The sequence below is a fragment of the Myxine glutinosa genome, chromosome 7 (genome assembly GCF_964187855.1).
Source record: "Myxine glutinosa chromosome 7, kmMyxGlut1.1, whole genome shotgun sequence".
NCBI lineage: Eukaryota > Metazoa > Chordata > Myxini > Myxiniformes > Myxinidae > Myxine > Myxine glutinosa.
In genome coordinates this window covers 32218369-32233368 of record NC_136267.1, presented here as the reverse complement: position 1 = coordinate 32233368, position 15000 = coordinate 32218369, and the positions used below count along the sequence as shown (strand labels likewise).

Genomic DNA, 15000 nt, shown 5'->3' with positions numbered 1-15000 from the left:
ATACAAAGATGTAGTATTGGTAGCATATTAACAATACAAAGTTGTAGTATTGATAGTATATTAACAAAACAAAGTTGTAGTATTGGTCATATATTAACAATACAAAGTTGTAGTATTGGTAGTATATTAACAATACAAAGTTGTAGTATTGGTCGTATATGAACAATACAAAGTTGTAGTATTGGTAGTATATTAACAATACAAAGCTGTAGTATTGGTAGTATATTAACAATACAAAGTTGTCATATTGGTCATATATTAACAATACAAAGTTGTAGTATTGGTAGTATATTAACAATACAAAGTTGTAGTATTGGTAATATATTAACAATACAAAGTTGTAGTATTGGTAGTATATTAACAATACAAAGTTGTAGTATTGGTAGTATATTAACAATACAAAGATGTAGTATTGGTCGTATATTAACAATACAAAGTTGTAGTATTGGTAGTATATTAACAATACAAAGTTGTAGAATTGATAATATATTAACAATGCATTGGTACTGGCCTTTGCCTTGAGACCATGATGACCTCTCATGGACTAATTAAAGTATCTAATCGAAATCTGTATTCATATTTGAGGATTGGAGCTGTTGGACGAAATAAATGTCAAAATCTAGAGTGAAATCTGAAAATTTAAAGAAATCATTGATTCTTATAAATAAGCATATGTCTTAATAGCAATAAGCAAGGTAGCAGTGAAATTCGGGTTTTTTTTAGGGCGGGGCTTAGCAGGGTGCAAGAGCGCTAAAAAGGAAAGGAAAAAAATTATATAAAAAATAATTAGCTATTACTTATTTATACAAGAAATCGATTTCTATTTTTAAAAAACTGACACTCATACAAATAAGTCAAAAATGTTCTGCATTTCTGTGCACCTTTAAGGAATGGCTAGCTTGGCAAGCGCTAGCTAGCTGTTAATGAGCACACCTCCAACCCTTGTGGGGTATATAGATTACAGTAGATCTTTGCTCAGTTCTGTAAGTACAACTTACCTCACGGATGGCGGGATTCCTCCAAATTTCTTTGTTTAATGTTATAAACAGCATTATCGACTGTTAAAAAAGCTAATGATGTGTGTTTGTGGTTTATAATATTTTATAAGCCTGGCTACACCGCTGTTAGACTTTTGGGCTTGTTTCCTAAAGTGTAACTTCATTGAGTGCAATGAAAATAATTAAGCAGGTGAAGGCTCCCATGGCGTGAGCAGTGGGCGTGGCGACCACAGCTCGGTTTTCCGTGGGGACATCCCAGGAGTTAGGAAGGCAGAATATACGAAAGGATTAGAATGAGTAAAGCAATGTGACAAGTGAACTGCGAGTTGAAGAGAGAATTGCAAAATGTTTTCAGTAGCCACAAAGCAATGAATCAGGTTAGATTGGAAATGGGTTAGATTAGGGAGGGGAGGAGGAGCGGTGGGACGAGAGAACTGGCCTTGCCGGGCAATGCCGGGTACCTTTGCTTGTAAAATATATACCGAGTATTGTTTCATCGTAATGGAGAGTTCTGCTGTAGGGATGTCATGGGATCAACTAAAGCGCAATTGTGTTGGTACAGTGTACCGCAGTGTCATGGACTGCAATATCCGCGATTCCTTCTACATCCGCACACACTTTGAGTACAAGGCAGAGACCGCACAAAGTCTGGAGTTCGGTTCCGGGGAGGTGTTCCGTGTGGTTGATACACTGCATAGTGGGGAACTGGGTTCCTGGCTCGTCTTGCGTCTCGGCGAGGGACAAACCGAGCTTGAGCGTGGTGTCATCCCCAGCAGAAACAGGTTTGAAAGGTTTTTGGGCATGCAGAAACAAGCTACAGCTTTCCTGCATTTGAGCCACAATACATTTTCACTGCAACGAGTTGTAATATTTTTCGAAGTTTCTTCTCATGCTATTATATAATATATGTGTAAAATGAAATCGATAAATGCTTTTATTCATAACATATTTGGGACTACAAGCTCGACATTTATTTTTCCTTCTCAAGCAGCGAAGGCTCATCTATCTATAATTCCAGTAATCTCTGTGTGTTTGTTTGTACGTTTGTACGTTTGTACGTTTGTTTGTCTGTGACCGCTGTTTCTCGACAACCACGGGTCCGATATACTTTAAACTTGCCAGGTATATTGCTGGGGACCCGAGGATGTGCCTTTTCAAGGTTTCATATTAATCGGACAATTACTTACCGAGCTATGTCCAAAAAACGATTCAACCAATCAGAGAGCAGCGAGCTATCGCGTGTGCCGAACGTGGCGGACACACTCTGCCTCGGATGGCACATTTGAGAGCGTATTCATTTATTTCACGTTTGCAAACTATGTTGGCGCTATGTTGGCGTTAAACTATGTTTTAAAACTAATAAAAACCATTTCATCTAAATAGAGGGGGGGGGGGGGGGGGGATTGTCACTGTACTCGCAAGCCGTTCGCCGTTCGCTTTGGCGTTGCGAATGGACCAACACATTTCATGACCCAAACCATTTCATGTAAAGCGTTCGCCGTTCGCTTTGGCGTTGCGAATGGACCAAAACATTTCATGAACCAAACCATTTCATGTAAATAGAGGGGGGGATATAATTTTAGATATAGATATAGTACGGGCATGCCCTAGTGTAGAAAATGCCGGAACCTCGTACACATATTACATGTAGGACAAGGAAGGGCATTGGTAGACACTGGATAAATAACAGAAAAGTACAATGGATGTTAAACTCAGATGTGTTGTTTATGATGTATAATGCGTTTCTTTGTCCATTGTCTACTAATGCGAATTGTTCATCTGAGGATTCCAAGCAGGCTAATGCATTCCTCACTAGGATTCAAAGACGGTCGTTCTTTATTTGTTATTACCTCCGCAACCAAAGGTGGATGAGGTTATGTTTTCACCTTTGTCTGTTTGTTGTGTCGGTCTGTCTCGTTTGTTTGTTTGTCTGTGAGAGCGATAACTCGCGAATTCTTTCAGCTATCTTTGTCAAACTTTAGCAGAGGATTCCAAAGGGAAAAAATTGAGGCTGTCAATGTTATTTGACTATATAGGTCAAAGGTCAAGGTGACAGTGGTGTCATTTGCATAAAACACATTTTCAGCTCTATCCGCTTCATATTAGGTGTAGCGAGACACGGTGGTTGGGAAAATACTGCCAAAGGGAAGGTCCTTCGGAATGTCAATGGTATTTGACTATATATGTCAAAAGTCAAGGTCAAAGGTCAAGGTTCTCTCGATTTTCGTCATACCTTGTCAGGCTACTGCCTGATGTCTTTTCTTGTCTGTTTGCCTGTGAACACAATATCTCAAAACGTTGTGGACGGATTCGGATGAAATTTGGTGCCGAGGTTGGGTATGTGACAATGACGAAGAGGATTTGATTTTGGTGAAGATTCAAATCCGGATCCTGATTGGAGGATTTTAGGGCTGAAAATAATATATAGCACGATATCTCAAAAAGTTGTGGACGGATTCAGAGTAAACCTAGTGGACTGGTTGGGTGTGTGACAAGGAAGAATTGATTCGATTTTGGTGAAGATCTGAATCCGGATCCGGATATGAGAGTTTTTTTTAATTCTAATTGATTCTTCACCATTGTGTGATAGGGCCAGAAATTATATATAGCATGATATTTCAAAAAGTTGTGGATAATTTAGAAATAAAACTTTGGGGAGTGAGTTGGGGGAGGTGACGATAACAATCCAATTCGATTTAGGTTCAGGTCCGAATCCAGATCTGTCCTATCATTGGGATAAAACACCTAAACTGTCCAGCCTGGTGGAGATATGCACTCTACCGAGTTCCGCTCAAAACTAGAAGGGCTCTCGGTAGAGGGCATACCTCCACCAGGCTAAACTGTTTATGGTTTCTATCCCACTGATAGGCCGAATCTGGATTCGGACCTGAACTAAAATCGAATCATCTTGTTCTTGTCACCTAACCAACTCGTCCACCAAGTTTATTCACAACTGGTCAACAACTTTTAAAAATATGTTATATATCGCTTTTCGCTCGATCTCTCAATGGTGTCCGTAGAATCACTTCAAAAATCAAATAATTCTCATATCTGAATCCATATTCAGGTCTTCGCAAAAATCGAATCGATTCGGTCTTGTCACACACCCAACCTGTCCACCAAGTTTCGTCCAAATCCGTCTTATAACTTTTAGAGATATCCTGTTATATATAATTTTGGCCCTATGCTACAGACTTGGCATTTAATATGGAATATTTTTTTTTCTTGACTTGGGTTTACTTTCTTCACTCAGCATATAAATCTGGTGAGTTTCTTTTACACTTTGGTGATTTATTTGTTAAAAGAACCATGTCACTGATTGTCTGTCGCAGCAAGAAGTCAACAACAGGATTATATCACAGGTGGCGTGGCAAAATGTACGGACAGGTACATTTGACGATTGGCTTCACAGACGGGTATACAAGGGTTGTTGCGTTCTGTATTAGTGGAAAACAACTGCTGCACGTCTCCAAAAGTTATTGCCGCTTCCTCTGGAGATGGTCCGTCAACTCGACAATGCTGTTTGTCATGGAGTGGTGGCTTTACGAAATTATGGCATGAAACAGCGTGCTATTGCTCGGCAGTATGGCATCACTCAAGGTCAGGTGTCAAAGATCCTGAAACGAAATGCTCAGAGGGGTGTCCCTACTCCAATACCGAGGCCAGGACGTCCCCGCAGAACCACAAGGAGGGATGATCGCCAGCTGCACCGGTTAGTCCGCAATGGCCGTACCAAGTCAGCTAATCAGCTTAGGGCTGAGTGGCAGCAACTGACAAATGTGCCTGTATCCAGAAGGCTAGTCAACCAATGACTGGTTCAAGCAGGCGATAGTGCCAGGCGTCCCCTGAGAAAGCCACGCCTGACCAGACAACATCGCTAGCACCGATTGCAGTGGGCCAGAGAGCACCGTCAATGGCAGCCAGGACACTGGACTCACATGATCTTCAGTGACAAGTCTAGATTTCTGGTCTATCGTCAAGATGGCCGCGTCCGAGTGTGCAGACAAGTGCATGAAGCCTACAACAAAGATTGTATAGTGCCAATAGTCCAAGCTGGAGGTGGTGGGGTGACCGTTTGGGCTGCTTTTCATGCGGGGGGCAAAACTGACCTGGTTGTTCTGAATGGAAACCTGAACCAGTTCAAGTATAGGGCCATTCTGGAAGAAACATTGCTTCCATTTGCTCGTGCAGCCTTTCGAGGAAACTTTGTCTTCCAAGATGACAATGCACGGCCTCATCGTGCTCGCATGATCCAACACTTTCTTGCTGACCGTGGTGTAGAGCATATGGAGTGGCCTGCCATGTCCCCGGATATGAATCCGATAGAGAACTTGTGGGCAGAATTAACGCGTCAAATCGACCACTTGGACCAGCAGCCGACCTCTGTGCGTGAATTGCAGCAGACTGCTGTCACTGCATGGCAAGCGCTTCCTGTCCAAACCTTGGCAAATCTCGTGAACAGCATGCCTCAACGTGTACGTGCTCTCCTGAATGCTCGTGGGGGTTACACGAAGTACTGAACTGTAATTTTACTGTCCGTAATCCCAGTCGTAATTTAACTTTTGTTTTTGTTAAAAAAATTTTTGGCTAATGTGCAAAATAAAGAGATACTTCTGGAAAACGTACAGAAGTTTAACACAGTATTGTCCATGAATTGAGTTCGATATCAGTTTACATCACTTTCAAGGATCAATTTATTTGTTTGGAAATGTCAAATGTGGTTTTTGTTTCTTTTAAAGGTCACATTAACAAAATCTAGAATAATTTCAACATAATTCCAATGAACTTTTGGTTCTAAGACATCTTGAAAAGTAAGTTCACCCCCACAAAAAAAAAATTCCATATTAAATGCCAAGTCTGTATATATCAGCTTGCTTGCTTGCTGCAAGGCTGAATAATTACTTTTAAAATTCTAGTAGGCAGATCCGGATCTTCACCAAAATCTAATCATTTCGTCCTTGTCACATACACTACCTTTCTGCCAAATGTCGTCTGAATCCGTCCACAACCTTTTGAGATATCTTGTTAACAAACACACAAACAGACAGACAGGGGTAAAAACATAACCTCCATCCACCTTTGGTGGCGGAGGTAAAAATTGGTGGGAAGTGCATGTAATTCTCATAGAAAAGCTTAGGAGGGCGAATTTCATGAACTTTGGTATTTCAAAAGGGATTATTTTCATAGATTGTCCAAGGAAAATAACTTGGTTGGATGGAAGTTCTGAGCATGTTATATCCTTGGAGTAGAAATATCCTTCAGGGGAAATGGAAAATTGCACATTTGTTCCTTAAGAAAGGGTTAAATTTCCTCAAATTCCTCCTGGAATCGAAGTACAGTTCATTGATGAGGCTTTACCACTGCAAACTGCACACACCTGGTGAGAATTAAAAATTGAGTCATGACATTGTGCACAATAACAAACCAGGTGCCAGGCCATCCTGGGGGCACAGCATGAGCATCACCATGGTCTATGTGCAATGTGCATGTTGTGGAGGATAATTGTCCAAAGCATTGTGACCTTCCAAAAATAAATATATCTATATATACTGTATAAAAGAAAGTTTTTGTTTGTTTGTTTGTTTGTCTGCACGGAACTAATCTCCTGAACGGTGAAAGATAGGAGGAAACCTCTGAAACAAAAAATGTCGGGACAGGCCCCGAGAAGGTTATAGGTTAGGTGGCGAGGCCGCCTCGGCCGGGCTGGACCTATTTCGCAATTAAAAGCTGAGCTGAATTATAGTAGTCAATCTTCTACGGCCGCGAGTAAAAGCTGAATTATAGTAGTAAATTCATTCAAAAAGTACCCGGGCAACGCCGGGTGTTTTCGGCTAGTTGACAATAAAAAGTCAATTTTTTAAAGACAGATTTCTTCAATCTTGTTTTTTTTAAATATTAAATCTCCAATTTTTAAAAGACATTTCTTAGATGTTCCTGGTAACAGAAAATAATATGTTTATGTTTTATGTTTGTGTTGGACAGAGCTGAGCAGCTTGTCCAACTGCAGTCAGACCAACAACTTACCGGTCCTTCACGCTCCGGTTCCTGGAAATTCCGGAGCCTCCGCTCTGTCAAGAAGAGTGAGACCAAACAGAGAAGCGATGCATCTCCACGTCCTGTTCACAGGCACTTACCTGCTTACGAGACTGTAGTACTTGGTGAAGGTACGGAGTATTTTTGGATGATGACATCTATTTGGACATCAAATATCCTGAGGCCTATACATCCTCAAAACTCTTCTCTTTGTTTTATTACCAAAACAACAAACTAACAACTTCAATGACAATCCAAACATTCAAGTAGGTAAGTGAAAGGGTAACTAAGAAACTCTGCCAAAGTTTATGTAATTTGAAGTGATTAACTTTGCTTCTTGAATTTGTCAGAACGTTGCTCACATTGACCTAGGGCGCTCTCCGTACAGCTAATGCAGAACCCCTGAGACGGATCTTCCAGCCAAGGGATCTGAAACGTTTAACTATTTATATGGTGGAAAACCACGTGAGGCTGACCCAGTGACTATGCCAGGATATAAATGAGTATGGAAAAGGAAAGAGGCTGTAAAATTGCTTAAGGGCTTTGAGCCTTGTTGAACTTGCTTGGCCTGTGGAGTTTGCTTGGTGGAGATCCTCCCTGGTGGAGCTGGCTTGGCCTGTGGAGTTTGCTTGGTGGAGATCCTCCCTGGTGGAGCTTGCTTGGCATGTGGAGTTTGCTTGGTGGAGATCCTCCCTGGTGGAGCTTGCTTGGCATGTGGAGTTTGCTTGGTGGAGATCCTCCCTGGTGGAGCTTGCTTGGCATGTGGAGTTTGCTTGGTGGAGATCCTCCCTGGTGGAGCTTGCTTGGCATGTGGAGTTTGCTTGGTGGAGATCCTCCCTGGTGGAGCTTGCTTGGCCTGTGGAGTTTGCTTGGTGGAGATCCTCCCTGGTGGAGCTTGCTTGGCTGGTGAAGCTTGCTTGCTAGAGATCATAGCACCAGCAGTGAAGCAAGTTCCTCTAGAATCTGGATCTGCCATGCAATGGTACCTCCAACTATGCGCCAACATGTAATGGGACCTGTATCCATCATCAGGATGTAATCTTTGCTCCGGCATGTGGTTATTTAATTATGAAGATCATCTGCCATCCCGGAAAAGTGTGGTAGTGACCCGTAGTTGGGTGCCCCATGGGGCGTGAAAGAAAATAGGAGAGGGGAAGGCCATCAGCTCCATCCATTTCAGCCATGGCCCTCCAATCTCTGCCGGCCGCCGTGAGGTAGGGGCGTGAGAGCGAGGCCAAATTGGCATCCTTTCAGGAGCCGTAGACCAGTGAAGCCCAAGCCTTCCTTGTGTGCTGGCCGGTAATGCGCCTACCCGGAGATGTGTCAGGCCGAACACCCACAGCCTATGGGGAGCATACAGGGCGAGCCTCCAGGAACCTGTTAGATCTGACGAATGCTGAAAAGCCTCTAGAAGAGAAGCTGAATAATCCATAAGTGGGACATTTGGAAGTGTTTACTGATAATTTGAGAACATTCGTCATAATTCCTTCTGTTGATGCAACAGCTACATTTTTGCCACATTGTTTATTGTTCCTGTTGGGGCCGTAAGGAGGTTCATGAACAAAGCCCACACGGCAACATGAAATCATCAACAACAGCTGCTGTGATGTTGAAGATTGCCAATAAAACAGAACGCATCAATCCTAACGTTTATTACTGTGTGTTTCTCCTTCTGTTTCCAATCCCCTCTGGACCTTCTGGGCATTGATGTGACAGCTGGCTTCCCAAGGCCTGTGGTCATTTTCGGTCCACTCTCCGACGTTGGTTGTGAACGCCTTGCACGAGAGGAGCCCAACGAGTTTGAAATCCCCAGTAAGCACTTTGTTTTCTTTTTTATGATTTATGTGAGATTCTTGGAAGAGCTTGTACATCAATCACATGCAAGAAAAAAGACATTAGCAGACATCAGTGTGCATTGATACGGATTACAAGGATATTAGGAGACAATGGGCAAAGCCATATGGTACAGTGTCTTGTAAAGGTATTCACTCCCTACTAGTAAAGGTATTCACTCCCTACTAATGATGCCACATTTAGAGGAATTATTAATTATGTAGTTCTAAACAATTTTTCCAAATTAACTTTTGTATTCATAACTGCAGAGATCGAACTAAACACTGTTATCGTGGAAGGAGGTTCCATGGCAGGAATACCTGCAAAAAACATGTACAGATCAAAATTCACTGGTTGCAAAAGTATTCAGCCCCTTAGATCAGTACTTGGTGGAAGCACCTTTTGCAGCAATGGGTGCTATGGGTCTTTTTGTGTAGGTCTCTACCAGCTTTACCCATTGAGATGGTGAAATCTTTGCACATTCATCACGTGAAAATTGCTCTAGTTCTGCCAAGTTTGATGGTGATTGTCGATGGACTGCAATCTTCAAGTCTCGGCATAAATGCTAAATTGGGTTCAAGTCAGGACTTTGACTAGGCCACTCAAGAACATTTATTTTCTTCTTATTCAGCCACTCCAGTGTGGCTTTATCTTTGCACTTCGGATCATTGTCATGCTGAAATGTGATTGTCATACCCAGTTTCAGATTAAGCCTGGTGTTGGCTTGGCGGTTAGGGTGCCGGCTTGGGATCCTAGGATCCTGCGTTCGAATTCCGGTCGATCGCTGAATTAACGCCGGGGGGTTGACTCAGCCTGTCATCCTTCCGAGGTCGGCAAATTGAGTACCAGTTCACTGGTAATTCCCTGTGTGTCGCAAGAGGCGACAAACAGGGTTGGCGGCAGGAAGGGCATCCGGCCATAAAACATTGCTTCAAAAGGGGACCAAGGTGCCTGAAAAAGGCCAACCCCTGCTCTGCAGGGGAAAATGGCCTCTAAAGGAGGTTCTAAACCCAGTTTCAGATTAATGACTAACTCAAGCAGGTTTTCATTCTGTACTTTGCTTTGCACCGTCCATTGTCCCTTCTATCATGACAAGCTTGCCAGTCTCTGCTGATGAAAATCACCCCCAAAACATCGCTCCCTCTGCCAATAACTTTGTGATGAGTGGTGTTAGGATTGTGCCAGATGTAACTCTTTGCATTTAGACCAAAAAGTTAAATTTTGTCTCGTCTGACCACAAAACTTTTCTCCACATACCTGCACTGTCATCAAGATGTTTTTTTTTTTTTGCAAACTCCATACGAGCTCATATATGCATCTTTTTCGGTAATGGCTGATTTATTGTAACCTGTCCTGGAGGCCAGCTTTGTGAAGGGAACGGGATATTGTTGATTGATGAACACTGACCCCCATCTCGGCCATGGAGCTTTAAAGATCTTTCAAAGTTATTGTTGGATTTACAGTGACATGCCAACCCAGTTTCCTGCTTGCCCAGAAGCTGAGTTTTGGATGGTTGACTTAGTCTGTTGTCAGGGTAAAGTCTGTGGGGTATGATACATCTTCCACTTCTTAATGATGGATTTCACTGAACTCAAAGGGATAATGAGTGACTTTGAAATCTTCTTATAACCCTCTCCTGAACGGAGCTTCTCCACCATTTATGTCTGACTTCTTTGGAAAGTTCCTTGGTGTTCATGTTTGCCTTGTTCGTTGACCAAGTGAGTTGCACCTTAAAAGTCCTTAGATAAGTGTGGGATCTTAATTTTTAAGTTAAACCACTAAATACATGCGTACAGGTGAAACCTATTGCACTTATTTTGTAACCTTTCAAACAAATAATTTGTTCCTGAAGTGATTTAGTGTTTATTAGGCAAAGCGTTTGAATCCTTATCCAACTGAAAATAATGTAATTTTCTCTGTTAATCAAACAAATTCACATTTTATCTGCATTTTAAAAATCTTTTTCACTTTTAGGTAGTTTGTGAAGACTATATATTAAGTTTGATTTGAAAACCTCATGAACTAAGCTCAGGTGAAAATTCAAAGAAAATTTAAACAATTTCAAACAAAATTTAAACAAATTCAAAATTCAAAAAACCACAGGTGCTCAGGCATCAAAATGTGAAAACTTTGAAGTGGCATGAATACTTGTGCAGGTCCTTGTATATATATATGTATATATACTGTACTGTATATATATTCTGTATATATTCTGTATATATATAATAATAATAATAATAATAATTCATTTATTTTGTATAGCGCTTTTCCAGAAGCCCAAAGGCGCTTTGACAGAGTGGAAAACATAATGCATAACAATACATGAAAACAACAATTGCAAAAAGACAGTAAGTATATATCTATATATATCTATATATATATATATATATATATATATATATATATATATATATATATATATATATATATATATATATATATATATATATAGATATATACATATACAGTCACGTGAAAAAGTAATTACACCCCGTGTAAAGTTTTGACTTTTTCAACATATTTCAACATACAGCTATTTGATCTTCATTTCAACAATATTGATAGATAAAGGTAATATAATGTAACAAATATCATGAAACATTTACATTTTGTAGTCCATTGTATAATTTAAAGAAGCATAAATGCAAATTTCGCATGTGGAAAAAGTAAGTACACCCCGACATTTATCACTACTTCAAACACCTAAAATTAGAATCAGGTGCACCAGCTCAGGTGCAAATGATTAGAACATCGTTAGAGAGGATCTTGGAGGAACCTGTCTTATTTAAACCTCAGACATTTAGTTTGGTTTGCTCTTTGTTGTTGAAGTGTGCGGCGTCACCATGCCTAGATCAAGAGAGCTCTCTGAGGCCTTCAGAAAGAAGGTTATAGATGCCTACGAGTCTGGGAAGGGATTTAAAAAGATCTTCAAACAATTTGAAATCAATCATTCGACTGTCCGGAAGATCATCTACAAGTGGAGAAGATTCCAAACAACTGCCAAATTGTTCAGGCCAGGCCGCCCCAGCAAGTTCAGCCCGAGAGCAGACTGAAAGATGCTGAAAGAAGTCTCGAAGAACCCCAGAATGTCATCATGGGACCTACACGTAGCTCTTGCCACTGTTGATGTCAAAGTGCACGAGTCTACCATTAGAAAGGGGCTGCACAAATTTGATCTACATGGGAGGTGTGCCAGGAGGAAACCTTTGCTGTCCAGAAAGAACATCAGGGCAAGACTAAAGTTTGCCATTGAACACCTCGGCAAAGACCCGCACTTCTGGAACAATGTGCTCTGGACAGATGAGTCAAAGGTAGAGCTATTTGGCCACAGTACCACAAGACATGTTTGGCGAAAACGAAAGACAGCATTTGACCACAAGAACCTGATACCAACTGTAAAGCATGGTGGTGGAAATATTATGGTTTGGGGCAGCTTTGCTGTATCAGGTCCTGGGCACCTCACCATCATAGAATCCACTATGAATTCTGCATTGTACCAGAGGGTGCTTGAGGATAATGTGAGGACATCTGTGGGAAATTTGAAGCTCAACCGAAGGTGGACCTTGCAACATGACAATGACCCTAAACATACCAGTAAATCCACCAAGGAATGGCTGAAAAGAAACAAATGGAGGGTTCTGGAATGGCCAAGTCAAAGCCCGGATCTAAATCCCATCGAGATGTTGTGGGGGGATTTGAAACGAGCTGTGCATGAAAGAAACCCCTCAAACATCGCACAGCTGAAAGAATTCTGCATGGAGAAGTGTGCAAAAATTTCTCCCAATCGAACTCAGAGACTGGTAGACAGTTATAAGAAACGCCTACTTGAGGTTGTTTCTGCCAAAGGGGGTAATACCACCTATTAGAGCCAAGGGTGTACTTACTTTTTCCACATGCAAAATTTGCATTTATGTTTATTTAAATTATACAATGGACTACAAAATGTAAATGTTTCATGATATTTGTTATAGTATCTCTCCTTTATCTATCAATATTGTTGAAATGAAGATCAAATTGTATGTGGGATGTAAGTCGATGTGTCGGTTTCTGGAGTTTTCACCAGTTGTTGGAGTTAGCTCTAACACAAGCCTCGACCTTGTATACAAAAAAAAATAACTGTATGTTGAAATATGTTGAAAAAGTCAAAACTTTACATGGGGTCTACTTACTTTTTCACGTGACTGTATAATATATATATGTATATAAAATTTCCAAACACACCTGGTCACAAGTGTTCTTCACTGACTGGGTCCTCAGTCGAGGTCCTCAGCATCATCCCGTTTCGGCCCTTCAACCTTGATACGGTCAGCTAAGGTGGGCCAGCAGGGGCACATACGCCACCACATGCGGCAGCTACACCTGGATGCATACATACCCCCACCCCCAGCCATTGAGAACACAGACTACAACAACAAAACTGCCTCCACTCCCAGAATTCACAGCCCATCATCAACTCACGCACACACCAAAAACAAAATAAAAAAACAACCGACCACCTATCCTTACAACATGCACCACTCAAACAAAAACACATTCATGCAAAACCACACCCACTCCTGCAACACACACACACACACACACACACACACACACACACACACACACACCATTCACACTTCTCCATCTCTCTTCCGCACTCAGTCACTATCCCGATAGGCTGAAATGAACCACCACCCACAACCTCAAAATACACCGTTCGACTTGCCTCCATAAACTTCCTCCATATCCTAAGTGAGCCTTTCAAGGCAACCTGGGCCACTCTGTCACACATCCTCCTTCTTTCTGTCCCACTCACTCCAAGCCGAGCAAGAAATACAGAAAAGGAATTGCCAATATACCCTCTACACCCCACCTCAAATGGCTGACAAGAAACTTGCCATCCCTTCTCCCGACACTCTGCCTCCAGCTCACTGTACTTTCCTCTCTTACTCTCGTGCACCTCCTCCATGTTCTCTTCCCAACATACATACAATTCTCCTTAGATGACCTGTCTTGTTGCATGTGACCAGATGACAATGTCAGGCCGCACCTTGTCACACAGATCTCCTCTGGGAATACCAATTGTGGGTTTAGGTCTGCAACCACCTGCCAATCACAAGCATTTGACAGACCTCTTGCCTGCCACCTCCTCCTCTTTCCACCTCTTACCACTTGGCCCTCTTTTACAAACAACACCTCTCCGCCATCGGTCTCCTTCTCCACTCTTCTCTGTTTCGATTTCAGCACATCTGGTTGCACCATCTGCACTACCACCGCCAACACCTGATCATGCCGCCACTTGTATCTTCCTGCTGCCAATGCTACTGAGCATGCACTGATTTCATGCTGCACCGTTCCCAAACCTCCACACAAATGACATCTCTCCTCCTTCATCAACCCCCACAATCTCAAGTTTCCTGGTGACGGAAGCACATCATACGTTGCCCGCAACAGGAAACTCAACAATATTGGCTCCATCCTCCAAATCTCTTGCCACTTCAATATCCTCACCCGCACACCTTCCCACCGCATCCAAGCACCTTGCTGTGCCTGTGTGACTGCTTTCACATATCTCCCCTCCTCCTCCTTTCTTCTTACCTCCCTCTCAACCATCTTCCTCCTCTCTTTCACACATGCCTTTCCTCATCGCTCATGCTTCATCCACCCCAAGCCATGCTTCCCGTGCTTTCAATGCTGTACGATCCCCACGACCTCCTCCTGTTGCAACTGCTCCTCCATCTCATCCACCTCTGCTCTTGCATTCCACTTCCGACTTCCCTTCTTCTCTGGGAGAGCATTCTTTACCACTGCATCACTCGAATCTCCCAACATCACGAACTCCCGCACCTTCACCACCTTAAACTCCTCGGTTAATGATGTCAAGGGAAACTGGAGTTTTCCATCCTGACCATATATATATATTTGAACCTAAGTTCCAAGCATCATGAGACTTCAGTTGCGATGGTAACACTGAGTAGGCCAATATACCATTTGCCATCAATCTGCCACTGAAGGGTAAAACACACCATGATTCATCTTTCAAGCACTACACAGATTAAATTCCTCATCCTAATTTTTTAGCAAGTTATAATAAAAATCTACCAAGCAATATAAAATTGACCATGATAGAAGCTGGGATTGTTCAAACAAGTGTTAC

The 15000-nt window shown here is 42.0% G+C and overlaps 1 protein-coding gene across 7 annotated transcripts in view; it reads left to right on the top strand.

Moving 5' to 3' along the window:
- LOC137431094 (tight junction protein 2) overlaps nucleotides 1–15000 on the top strand; it is a 184304-nt gene that overhangs the window by 96896 nt on the left and 72408 nt on the right. For all 7 annotated transcript variants that reach the window (XM_078781395.1, XM_068121996.2, XM_078781396.1 and 4 more), the window contains 3 exons: nucleotides 1561–1780; nucleotides 6981–7162; nucleotides 8748–8843. In XM_078781395.1, the coding sequence (XP_078637521.1) occupies nucleotides 1561–1780; nucleotides 6981–7162; nucleotides 8748–8843 (498 nt within the window). The remainder of the gene's footprint in view (nucleotides 1–1560; nucleotides 1781–6980; nucleotides 7163–8747; nucleotides 8844–15000) is intronic.